Source organism: Empidonax traillii, unplaced genomic scaffold, assembly GCF_003031625.1.
Source record: "Empidonax traillii isolate 1590-97213 ecotype Southwest subspecies unplaced genomic scaffold, ASM303162v1 scaffold790:size373772, whole genome shotgun sequence".
Lineage (NCBI taxonomy): Eukaryota > Metazoa > Chordata > Aves > Passeriformes > Tyrannidae > Empidonax > Empidonax traillii.
In genome coordinates, this window is record NW_020955983.1 from 299,589 (window position 1) to 311,171 (window position 11,583).

The following is an 11,583-nucleotide window of genomic DNA, read 5'->3' on the forward strand; positions in this document are numbered from 1 at the left end:
TTCTCTTTCAAGTCCCTCAGTGACTAACTGGGGGTTTCAACAAGCAAAAAGGTAAGACAGTGTAATTTAGAACAAAATACCCTTGAATAACCAGATGAGGATGGGACTTGCAACAAGAAGAGACCAGCCCCTTAAAGCCTTTTATACAACACTGCCAGAGAAAATTAAACAGCTGGGACATCATAAATGAAACCCAACAGTTACTCTGAAATATTCCATTTTCTCTTCACTGGATTACACCGTGGCCATTCAGTGAGGTCCATGTCAGACTTTGCTGTGGCACACAGGACACCGCAATTTCTGCTGCACCAGGCAGGGCAGCAGGAACTGCACACCCACACCAGCCCAGCATCCCACCAGGGACAAAGGGACAAGGAGTAATATTTCAAACCCCTCAGCATTTCACTATAGTGACATGACCAAAAGTGTTCTGTCAGGCTGGGTGGGATAATTTCTTTTAAAGCTTTAAGAGAGGCTTAAGAAATCCATTTAAAAACAAAAGGACTTTGCTATTGAATGTGATATAACACAATTTGAGTGTTTGATTTCAACTGAAAAATAATTAGCCAGGAACTCAGAAGAAACCAAAATGTTGTATCATTTTTACATGCAGCTCACATTTCCTCACGTTAATTATTTTTTCACAACTCCAACTCTCTATTAGCAGATAGCAAAACAATCCTCATTAAAAAAAAAAAAAAAAAGAACTACCCCAGAAGAGAGAATCAAGGACTCTCCTCAGTCTCACTGGATCCAGAGAATGGATAAACAGCAAAAAAAGAGCTCTCTCCAATTTACATCCTCTCTTTCAAACAGTAGAAAAAAAGGTATCACTGCATGGATAGCCAAGACTATGAGAAACTAATCCAAACAGAAAGCAGAAAGAAAGAAGTCTTAAAGTTAAAAGCTTAAAATGCTTTTTTACCCACCTTTTGAGTGGTCATGACCTTTAAAGGGTCTCTTAAAATGCTTTTTGTACCTTTTACGCTTACGTCCTTTGCCAGTGCAAGCAATTTTTTGGGAAAAGGATAAAAGCCAAGTTAGTAAAGCAGAAATGCAAGAAAGCATAAGAAAACAAGGAAGAAAGTTTAGCTTGCCCTAAAGCATAAGGCCTTAGCAGGGGCTCATTAAAAGCTTTAAGAATTTCTGATCTCTTAAGGAAGGAATCAGCTACTTCTTACAGCATCAGGTATAAATCTACAGGAAGCTCCTACCATACAAGGGCAGAACTTTCAAGCTGAGATATTTGAAACCTATGTGGAGACCCAAAGAGAACGTTTCAATATGATTCTCATGCTAATCAATAGTGTGGTATGAAAGCAACCTGAAAGAACAATTCCACTAACTGCAAAAGAGGCAGACAGAAATGATGACTTAAAGCTTTACATGAAGTTAAATTGCCTTGTTTGGACACAAATTATGACCCATATTATCATGGCTTTCAATAATTAAATAATGCTCGTGCTTTTCCCCAGTGCTAAAGCAAACCAGTTTGGTGAGCTGACTGTTTCTTCCCCCTCTCTGGGGGAAAGGAACTGGCAGCAGTGCTGCCTGTGCTTATCTCCAGGAGGCTGCAGCACCAGAGGGTGTATCCCAATAAAACAGAAGGAAAGTGTAACTGTACCTACTGTGGGAACAACTCTTGCCATTTGCAGGCCTGTTCAAACAAAGGAGGAGAAATTGCCTGCTAAGATTTCACCCTGTCTTGCAGGTAAGGTGATCACTCTACAAATAATCAAAAGTAAAAACTATGGCAAATAATAATGTTTTCTTTTGGATGCTTCCTTTTAACATTACAAGTCATGCCCTATAAACGATATTTTAAGAGGGCAACTCCTCTCACTGCCATGTATGACAAAACTAAGGCAAACATGATTTTCCTCTTGGTCACCACACCATTACTGTGGGCTAACTGAATGTGTGTTTTTAAGCTCATTCTTAAACTTATGCTAAGATAAAAGCCCAGTAAGTAATTTTGGCTAAGTGGAAATTCCTGAAAAGTTGGTTAGAGAAATCAAAAATGCAGCAGGTACAACACAAGCACAGTTCCTCTGAATTTCAGTGGAAGCGTATGGCAATGCCTTCAACCTGCTGTCACTCAGTTTGTCTGGCCGTGGTTTCAGGACAGCCTGAACTTCCTTTATCTTAAGCCCCGACAAGTTAGGTCAGGGTAATTACTCTCTACTTTACAAACAGCTAAAGATAGTCTTGTAAAACTGCAGCAGAATATTATCAACATTCTTGAGCTCCATCAGCTGACTGATGGAAATCTCTTAAGTGGTCTTTTAAGCATCTTGAACAGCTCCTCTATTAAAAGAGGACCAGGCATTGCAAGACTCCAATTGAATCCACATTCATCAGAACCTTCTTTCTAGAACCACCAATATGTGGATGTTTACAAACAAGGAGTGTTTTCTCTCTGCTACATTTGGCTGCTTTGGAGGGGGTTCAAAAGGTAACTAACCATGCATACCCACCAGGCTTGGTGTCCTTGTAAACCAGACTCTCCAACCCATACAGGGGCTCTCCTGAGTGAGTGCCTTGGTCCACATGGCAGCAAATAACAAAAAGGGCATTTGGTTTAAAAGAATGTTCAGTTCACAAAACCTTTCTGACACCTTAGTATTTCCATTACAGTGTGTGACAGCCAAAGCCACCTCACAACATCTGCTTTCCAAGATTACCTACACAGGAAAATCATGCAATTTTAAATTTTTTCTTGCAACCAGCAAAAGACCAGACCTGCAAGCTCTGGTCTCCAAGTGAGGTTTGATACAGACGGGGATTTTTTTTCTTAAAAAAGAAAATAGTTCCATCAAATGTGTCAGCAGTTTGCACTTCCCCATCACACTGTGCTGCCCCCACAGTGGCATGACCGTTTTGCTCAATATTTGAATAGCATGTCAAAATATCCCCAGAACTATTTATACACAGAGACTCTTAAATCCAAGGACTGAATCAAGATTCTAAACACGTTACTATAAACTGAGTACTAAGCAGAACAGAAAATACAGCTGAGAATTGGTGAACCCTGACAACTTTCTATTCCATGTATTTCCTAGATTTTCAACAGCTATTGTGTGCTCTGAAAGGCCTACAGAGAGAGCTGAATTTCTTAGAATTCTATGGGTCAGGAGGGCAGTTTTATGGTTCATATGGTACAGGAGGTTTCTCTATCCAGCAAAAGACCTGCTCAAGCAAGGTCTACACAAGTCCTCCTGAGTCCAATACTCCAGTACAACACCAGAACAAAAATGGATATCACTGAAATATGATCCCACAATAACAGAACATCTCAAGCTGGAGTTCAAAGTAATCCAATTTAAATGTTCCTCCACCCTTCCCAAGGCTGAAAGTTTAAAACTGCAAAATGTGATTAAATCTAATTCTTGTTCTTGATGTAAGGAGTTGAGCTACTGAGGCATCATTTTCTGTACACTGATTTTTTCTCAAAAGCCTCACAAACCCATAGGTGCACAGACTCACAGTTCCAGAACTGGAATTTCTCAAGCAGTGCCCATTAGGTTAAATTCATCTCAGTATATTATCCCTTCACCCATTGCTTCTGGTGCCAGAAGTTTGGCTGAAGCACTGCTGCTTTACAAGTGCTACATAGCTGAGGTTAAACCTCCACCAACATTCCTTTGCCCCAGGAGGAAGGAATGGCTGCAAAATTCATTCACTGGAATTGTCTCAGCTCTCAAATCATTTCTGGCATAATAAAGACAAGAAATGAAGCAAAGCCGCTTTCTTCACTGCAAACAGATTGTCAGATTGCTGTCTGAAGGAACTGCAAATGTACATCTCAAACTGGCAAAGCAGGAAAAAGGCAGCAGACTCTCCTATAACTGGAAAATGAAACAAGCAAAGAGATTACAACCAAACTATTTTTTTCGAAGTGTTTGAAGCATCATCTAATTTCAGGAACTTTTCCAAGAGTTGCACTATTACAGGTATCCTAAAAATGCATCTTAAGAACCATTGCACCAGCCAACAAACAGGTCTCACTCCAGATAAAAACTTCAGAGAGAACTTCCTCCAATGTAGCCACCTGTCATTGGTTCTGAGCTTGGTTTCTGTCCAAACAAGCCTAATTTATACCATTGTTTTATTAAAGGTTTATGTTACAACAATACAAGAAAACAACAGCAAAGCAAGCAAACAAACAGCACCACCATAAATCAGGTTAACTAGACTTAAATATCAATTATTTTAACCTATAATTGAACCCCGAACATTTTTTATGACCCAGAGCTGAATTTTAAGTTTCCTGTGTTCATGCTCAATTGTTTTCTTGTGTTATGAATTATTTCCTGCTCAAGAGTCTCAATTCCCAAACCAGTCCAAACTGAGTTAATCCCAAAAGGACAGCAGAAACTGAAATGAAAGCGCTACTGCAGTAAAACTTTACAAGCCTGACCATTCCCCTTAAAGATTCCTTCCTATCCCATGCACCTCTAAAACACACAGGGAAACATCTATTATTGAAGATCTAAAGCAAGATAACAACATCAGCCTCATGCAATGCAGTTTCTATTGTTGGTCCTGTTCCCTTAGAGCTTTAAAGGGGAAAAAAAAAAAAAAAAAAAAAAAGAAGGAAAAGAATAAAAAAGACATACCAGATTATCAAATTCCCATTTCCTATGGAAGCTGACTGGATAAATAAATGTTACACAAACCAATAACACTGCTTTAAGCTTTAGAGGAAACAGGCTTTTCTAAAGCACTGTATAAGATTAGTCAGACACTTGAAAAAACAAAACTTATGATGCCAATCACAAATCAGGACTTTTCTTTCATAGCACAGCCTAAGTCCTCAAATTCCACTGCAGATTTGCATCATTAACTCGGTACCTTTTTCTGCTGCTTTCTGCAAGGCTTCCTCAATTCTTGCCAGTTCCTTTTGTTTATTATCCTGCAAGTATTTTTCTTCCTTCTCCGCATCATATTTAACACCTGTAAGTCAAGTTGGGAGAGTTTTAACCCTAATCCTCAAGTCATATAAACCACATACAACATTACACTGCAAACACCTTGTTGGAGACAAAGCCTGTTCCAGCTTTTGTCACTGAATGCTGCTCCTAGCCTCCAAAACTGTCATGTTTTACACAGAAAGACACAACAGGATCATACCAACAATTCAGCATGACTTCACAGGAGAATTTATCTGTGGAACTTCACACCCTTAAAGCCCTTAAGTGGCAATATAGCCCAGGTTTGTAAGTTCTACTACACATCTATTTGACATTGTACAAACTTGCAAGTTGTCTCAAACATACCAGGGGTTCTGATTTCAGAGAAAACTAATCAAGTCCTCTGACCCTCTTCCCTCCCCCTAAAAACAATACTAATGGAATTACTACTTTCAGCTGTTGCCTCCACCATGATAAACTCCATCATGCAACAGCCAAAGCTCTAAACCACATCAGAAAACTGGATTCAGGATAAACACATTTTAGAGAAAACTTGGCTGTTGAATTGAACTTGGAATGGATACAATCAAGGATCTCCATAAAAGCAACAGGTGCTGCTTTCTCCCACCCTTGTCTGCTCACTTGTCAATATTTGCCTAGAAACTTCCCTGAGGGGAATGTAGAAGTGGTAGCTTACACGAGGTACTTGCTGTTCTATACCCATTTACATGGCACCCTGAGAGATTTCCCTTTCCCATTATTTAACTGTTGTAGAAGAGTGCACATACTTGCTCCAGGGACTATCAGAAGATACAAGCCTTCTAGAGTTGCAACAACTGCCTCTCCATAGAGATTCTTCCAAGGAATCTTCAGAGTAAGTTTATCTAAACAAAGCAGATAAAATCACATCAAAACCAAAATCCACCGTGCTTAGTCCAAATAACCCCTCAGGCACTGAAGAGGATTAGCCCAATATCCCAGTGTCCTGAACACCTTGGAAGGTAAGGAGAAAACAGGGGGGCCTGGACATTTTATAAAGCCCTTGAAGGGATAAAACGCATGCAGAGGAAACATAAGCCATAGTTTTGAGCAAAAAGTTGCAGTTTGAGTCAGAATATTTCATATCAAAACCTGAGATCGTGACTAGAGTTCAATTCACTGGGATGAACATGATTTTCCCAGGGAAGCAGAAGAAAAAATGCAACATATATACATCTCCAACAATAGTTGCATGTGAAAAAGCAATGCTGACCACCAAGGAAAGAAATTCTTCGAAAAACCATCTAACTAAGAGTTGCTAAACCTTTCGCATATCTGTCAGGTTCAGGAATCTTACTTAAACTCCTCATATATATATAATATATGTTGTGTGTGTATATATATATATAATCCTCATATATATATATATATATAATCACTCCTTTAAAGAGCCACACACGCCATGTCTATACTAAACAGCTCCCTCGATCATTCCTGAGTCCAGGAAGAACCTCTCAGGCGTGTTTTTCATACCAACCTGTAAAATTACACAAACAGGGTTTGCCAGATAACATCCAGGGCAGTCACACTGAACTTCTGTGGTAGTTTCAGGAGTGAGCACAACTACGCTTCAGAAAGCTTCATCAAAGAAATTATGGGGCAGGACTGACCCTAAAGCCTGTATTAAAATTTTCATTTCAATACTTACATTAGAACTAAAACTTACCTATCTGACCAACTTTTACTCTAAAGGGTACATCCAGTTCACTCTGTAAATAATAAAAAAAAAAAAGTATTAAACAGATCCATGTATTTTAAAGATAAGCTTGTGTCTACATACAGAAATGGAAAGCTACTTTTTTTCTGGGGGAAAATCTTAAGAGGACAAAAAAATCCAGACAGCAGCAGACATGCAAATTAGGGGAAAAAAAGAGAAAAAGTTGGACCACATCACATTCCTTTAATCCCTTCTTTTTCAAGAAGGTGTAGGCTACTTCTCTAAAAATGGCATAAAATACTGGCCTTCCTTTAATTCCTTTTGCATAGAAATCCAACACACTGCAAATGTAAAGCCACCGGAAACATCCCTTGTTTTAAGTTCCTGAATTTGTCTTGGCACACTCTCAGCTCTGGTCAGACACACAAGTGACTTTGCATTTTTCTAATTCAGAACTGCTGGAATCTTAATCAATCCCCAGAAGAAGGACTGGGTGTACGAAGCAGCCAACACTTCCTTCCTTTTTTTATCTACTACTTTATGAAGATATTTGTAGCGAGAGTTTTTTAAAGTACCACAAAGTTATCAGGAAGGGATGAAATGGGCAAGTAAAAGTGAAACTTCAGAAGGGAAAGCAATTATTAGATCATACAAAGATCCAGTGTGTTTTCAATGCACAGAAGAGTAACAGTTCTCTTCAGAGAAGCTTGAAGCACAGTAAGGATTGGAGGGGGATTCTCTCAGCAATGCAGGTGTTCATTAGCTCAATTAAAGAACATGAAAATCAGCCAAGCCATTTGTTTTACCAGACAACAACATGTGTACTTAATGAAAGCTACTTCTTGTTTTTCAACCATGGCTTCTGTTCTTCTCTGTTCCAGTAACATGAGAAAAATTGGAAGCAGTGAACCAAGAACTTACTTCCAATAACCAGTAAAAAAGGGCACTGTGTATGCTTTTGTCATGCTGTAGCAAGCGATATTTTATCCTACAACTTAAGTCTTTAGACCCATAAAAAAATTTTAAAGTTATTACTTACTAATGCATTCTCTTTGATCTGTAAATTGTCAAGTGCCACATTACCTGTTTAGAAAAAATAGAGATAAAAACAGAACATGGGTAATGTGTAAGTATTGTATGTAATGTGTAAGTTGGAACAAGGAACACAACTACGACCCTCCCAAGTATACATAAACAAAATCTGAAAAGCTTATTGCAGTTACAGAATAGTATAGTAGATGTGTGATTTTTATCAGTCATAAACACTGATAATAGACAAAAATATCACCAACTTAGATGTCTGCATGTTTCCTCTCTACTAAATATACCCACAATAACAGAAAGTTGTTCTTACTATTCACATAGTTGTGAACGATCGTTACAACTCTATCAATGCAGGACAGGCTTGGAAAATTGTATCTTGTTTTTCATGATTTCACATAACAAAAAACCATGAATCAGAGAGCCACAAAAACACATGCCTGTTTACACAAACACATTAACTTTTTCTGACGTAGCAAACATAATTGGATTCCCATAGGAAACACTGGCCCAGAATTATACCCGTGGAGAGCACATGTAATATACCTCTTAGTGCTTTAATGCCAGATTCCTTAGAGCTATAATCCATTTTAAATATAGGTATTAATATTGCACAAATGTTAAAATACTAGCAATACATGGCAAGAGCACAAATAAGGTCACGAGAAAAGTCTCATCCCCTGCCCGCGGGAGGCACCCAAGCCGAGCCAGCTCCTCCAGGCAGCACTTCGGCTGGTTTTTACATGGCTACAGAGTAGCGAGCTGAAATGTTTGATACAGGGGCTCGCACTGCGCTGTCCCGGCGGCTCCGCACGCCTTCTTTATTTACACCACAGACGAGCGGGCGGGAGACGCGGCACCCCGAGCGGCCCAGGGGCTGCACCGACACCCCGGGCACGAAGCGGAGCACCCCAGCAGCACCCTCGTGCTCCCAGCCAGCACGGCGGGAGAGAGAAGGAAAGACGTGGAGGGGTTATCGCTGCGAACGGTTTCCTCCTTCAGAGTTCCGCGGCCGAGCGCCCCACAGCCCGACCGAGGGAGGGGGCAGAGTCCGCGGGCTCACAGCGACCGCCGACCCGCCAGGGGAACCGGCCGCCTGAGGGCACAGACCGCCCCTCACGGGGGAACGTGGACCGAGCCCCTCACGGGGGAACGTGGACCGAGCCTCTCACGGGGGAACAACACACCGACCGCCCCTCACGGGGGAACAACACACCGACCGCCCCTCACGGGGGATCGTGGACCGAGCCCCTCACGGGGGATCGTGGACCGAGCCCCTCACGGGGGAACAACACACCGACCGCCCCTCGCGGGGGAACGTGGACCGAGCCCCTCACGGGGGAACAACACACCGACCGCCCCTCACGGGGGAACACCACACCGACCGCCCCTCACGGGGGAACACGCACCGACCGCCCCTCACGGGGGGAACAACACACCAACCGCCCCTCACGGGGGAACAACACACCAACCGCCCCTCATGGGGAACCTCGGACCCACACACCGCCCGCCCCTCCCCGCGGGCCGCGGCCCCGCACCTCACCCTCTCCTCACAGGGGGCCGCAAACCCACCGCCCGCCCCTCAGAGCGGACAGCGGCGCCGCGGCCGGCGAACCCCTCACGGGGAAACCACGGCCAGCGAGACGCGCTCCCCGCCCCCGGTGACAGCAGCGGCCCCACGAGAACGGGGCGGCGGCGGGAAGGGGCTACTTACCGCCCCATATACCCAGCTTGAGCTGGGACTTGTTCAGGTTCTCCACATAGTCGCCCAGGAAGCGGTTCAGCAGATCCGCCACCACCGACTCCAGCACCATGGCGGAGGCGGCCCCTCAACCGGCGGGAGGGGAGGGAAGCGGAGCGCGGCGCAGCGCGGGGAGGGGGCGCTGAGCGCGGCGTGACCCAGCGCGGCGCGCCTCCGGCAGTCAGGTGACGGGGCGGAGCGCGGCCCGCAGCCTGCCGGGGCTGGCGGGGCGTGCGGGCCGGAGCGGCTGCGGTGGTGCCGGTGCCGGGCACGGAGGGAGCCGCGGCCCCGGGCCGGGCTGGGGCAGCGGGGGGGACAGGGCCGCTCTCGCGCCGCGGCGGGGCCGCGCGGAGGCGTGAGGCGCCCCCTCGCGGCGCCGCGCACGCGCCGCCACAGCCGCGGCTCGCGCAGCCGAAGCGTGAGGGAACGAGCGGCCGCGGCTCCGTCCCGGCCCTGTCCCCGGCACCGCGATCGGCCCCTCACCCGCGGGCACCGTCCTGTGCCACCCACACCGCCCTGCCCCTGCTCCCGGACCCTCACCCGCGGGCACAGTCCTGTCCCCGGCTCCTCAGCAGCCCCCGGCTGTACCCGGGACCCCTCGGCCCCACAGGCCCCCTCAGGTACCGCCTGTGCGGGGCCGATGCCGCCTCAGGGTGAACACTTTGTTCCCCTGGGATTGACGGGACTTGGCTTGTGATTACGACTCCTAAAAAAAAAAGCTATTTCTTGTTTTAAAACTATTAATTGGGCTATTAAGACTGTTAATCAAGCAGTTCAAGTGACACTCAAAGGAAACTCAGAGAGGAAGGGAACATGAGGAAAAAATCGCAAACCCCAGATTTTTTTAAGAGAGAATAGCACTGCAGACAAAACAGGTAAGAGCTGCTCTGTGTCATGAACTTGCAGGTCAGCCCTGAAACAGTGTTTTAAATCTTAGGGAGCTAATATGAAACTGGTTCTGTAAAGTCATTCTGAAATCCTAGGCACAGCACTTTATAGCTCAAAATGGCACATTCTATCTAAAAATGTGTTCCAGAGAAAGGAAATCGATATTAGCAATGGGATTCAACCTCAAAGGTTAAAAATATATCAGGACCACGTGAATATGATCAGGGTGAGACAAATACTGCATTAATAAGCAGTGTACAAATACATTGTGAATCTTGGTGCAAGAGGATGTTACAGAACCACAAATACTTGAAGGAAAAAGAGTAAGTAAGCTGACAAAGGACAGGTCCCTCAGAGACTGTTCCTCTAGTTTTGTTACTGCCTCTGTGTTTCAGGCTTGCAAGCTCCCTCGAGGTAAATTCACAGAGCTTTGCAAGGATCTCCTTTGACTTTATAGTGGACACACACAGGAGATCACCTTCACCCAAACAGTGATGTGTCAAATGCATTTTGGGCTTGTTACACTGGATGTGATAAACCACAGAGTCCGTCCAAGCAGTGGACTAAAGTGTTTACCTGAAGAACTTAAAGAGCTCCACGAATTTTCAAAATTGTATTAAAATTTGAGGAAATGGCCTCAAGTTGCGCCAGGGGAGGGTTAGGTTTGATATTAGGAAAAATTTCTTCACCAAAGGGTTATCAAACATTGGAAGAGGCTGCCCAGGGCAGTGGTGGAGTCCCCATTCCTGGAGGCACTCGAAAGACCTGAAGATGTGGCTTTTAGGGACACGGTTTAGTGGTGGCCTGGGCAGGGTGAAAGGTTGGAGTCCATGACCCTAAAGGTCCTTTCCAACCTAAATGAGTCTATGCTTTCCTAGTGTCGCAGTTGAAATGAGATACGAGTGTTTTGCTGAGGATGAGTTACGAGTAAGACCCAAACTCCACCCTCTAAGCAGTTGTAAATCCAAGCAGTTGTAAATCCAAAATAAAGATGCTCCGACTGAGAAAAAAATGTGGGAAAAGGAAGAATAACATCCCTTTGTTAAAAGATAAATAAAAGTGTATTGGCAGAAACAACGAAAGAACACAAATAAAACAACCAAACAACAATCCTCTATCCAAAAATAATCCCCTTGAAAACAAACAAACAAATAAAAAGGTAGCGAGTTCATGTTGTGCCCTTTGGTGCAGTTCTAAGCACAGCCCGCGGAGGGCGCTGTTGGGTCACGGCGATGCAGGGCCTGCAGTGCCTGTGCCAGCCGGCAGGGGGCGCTGTTGGCTGGCTGGTGGTCGCCATGTCGGGA

General features: G+C 44.4%; 1 protein-coding gene across 2 annotated transcripts in view; it reads right to left on the reverse strand.

The window, feature by feature from the left end:
* Window positions 1–9,499, reverse strand: part of VPS13C (vacuolar protein sorting 13 homolog C) — a 72,796-nt gene extending 63,297 nt beyond the window's left edge. The window contains exons 1-7 of one of the 2 annotated variants that reach the window (XM_027901492.1): window positions 9,365–9,499; window positions 7,649–7,692; window positions 6,619–6,661; window positions 5,702–5,797; window positions 4,855–4,956; window positions 2,478–2,540; window positions 930–995 (exon numbers count right to left, since the gene is read on the reverse strand). In XM_027901492.1, the coding sequence (XP_027757293.1) occupies window positions 930–995; window positions 2,478–2,540; window positions 4,855–4,956; window positions 5,702–5,797; window positions 6,619–6,661; window positions 7,649–7,692; window positions 9,365–9,464 (514 nt within the window). In that variant the 5' untranslated portion in view covers window positions 9,465–9,499. The remainder of the gene's footprint in view (window positions 1–929; window positions 996–2,477; window positions 2,541–4,854; window positions 4,957–5,701; window positions 5,798–6,618; window positions 6,662–7,648; window positions 7,693–9,364) is intronic. The other variant, XM_027901493.1, reaches the window with a different exon arrangement.
* Between the last annotated feature and the right edge of the window lie 2,084 nt (window positions 9,500–11,583).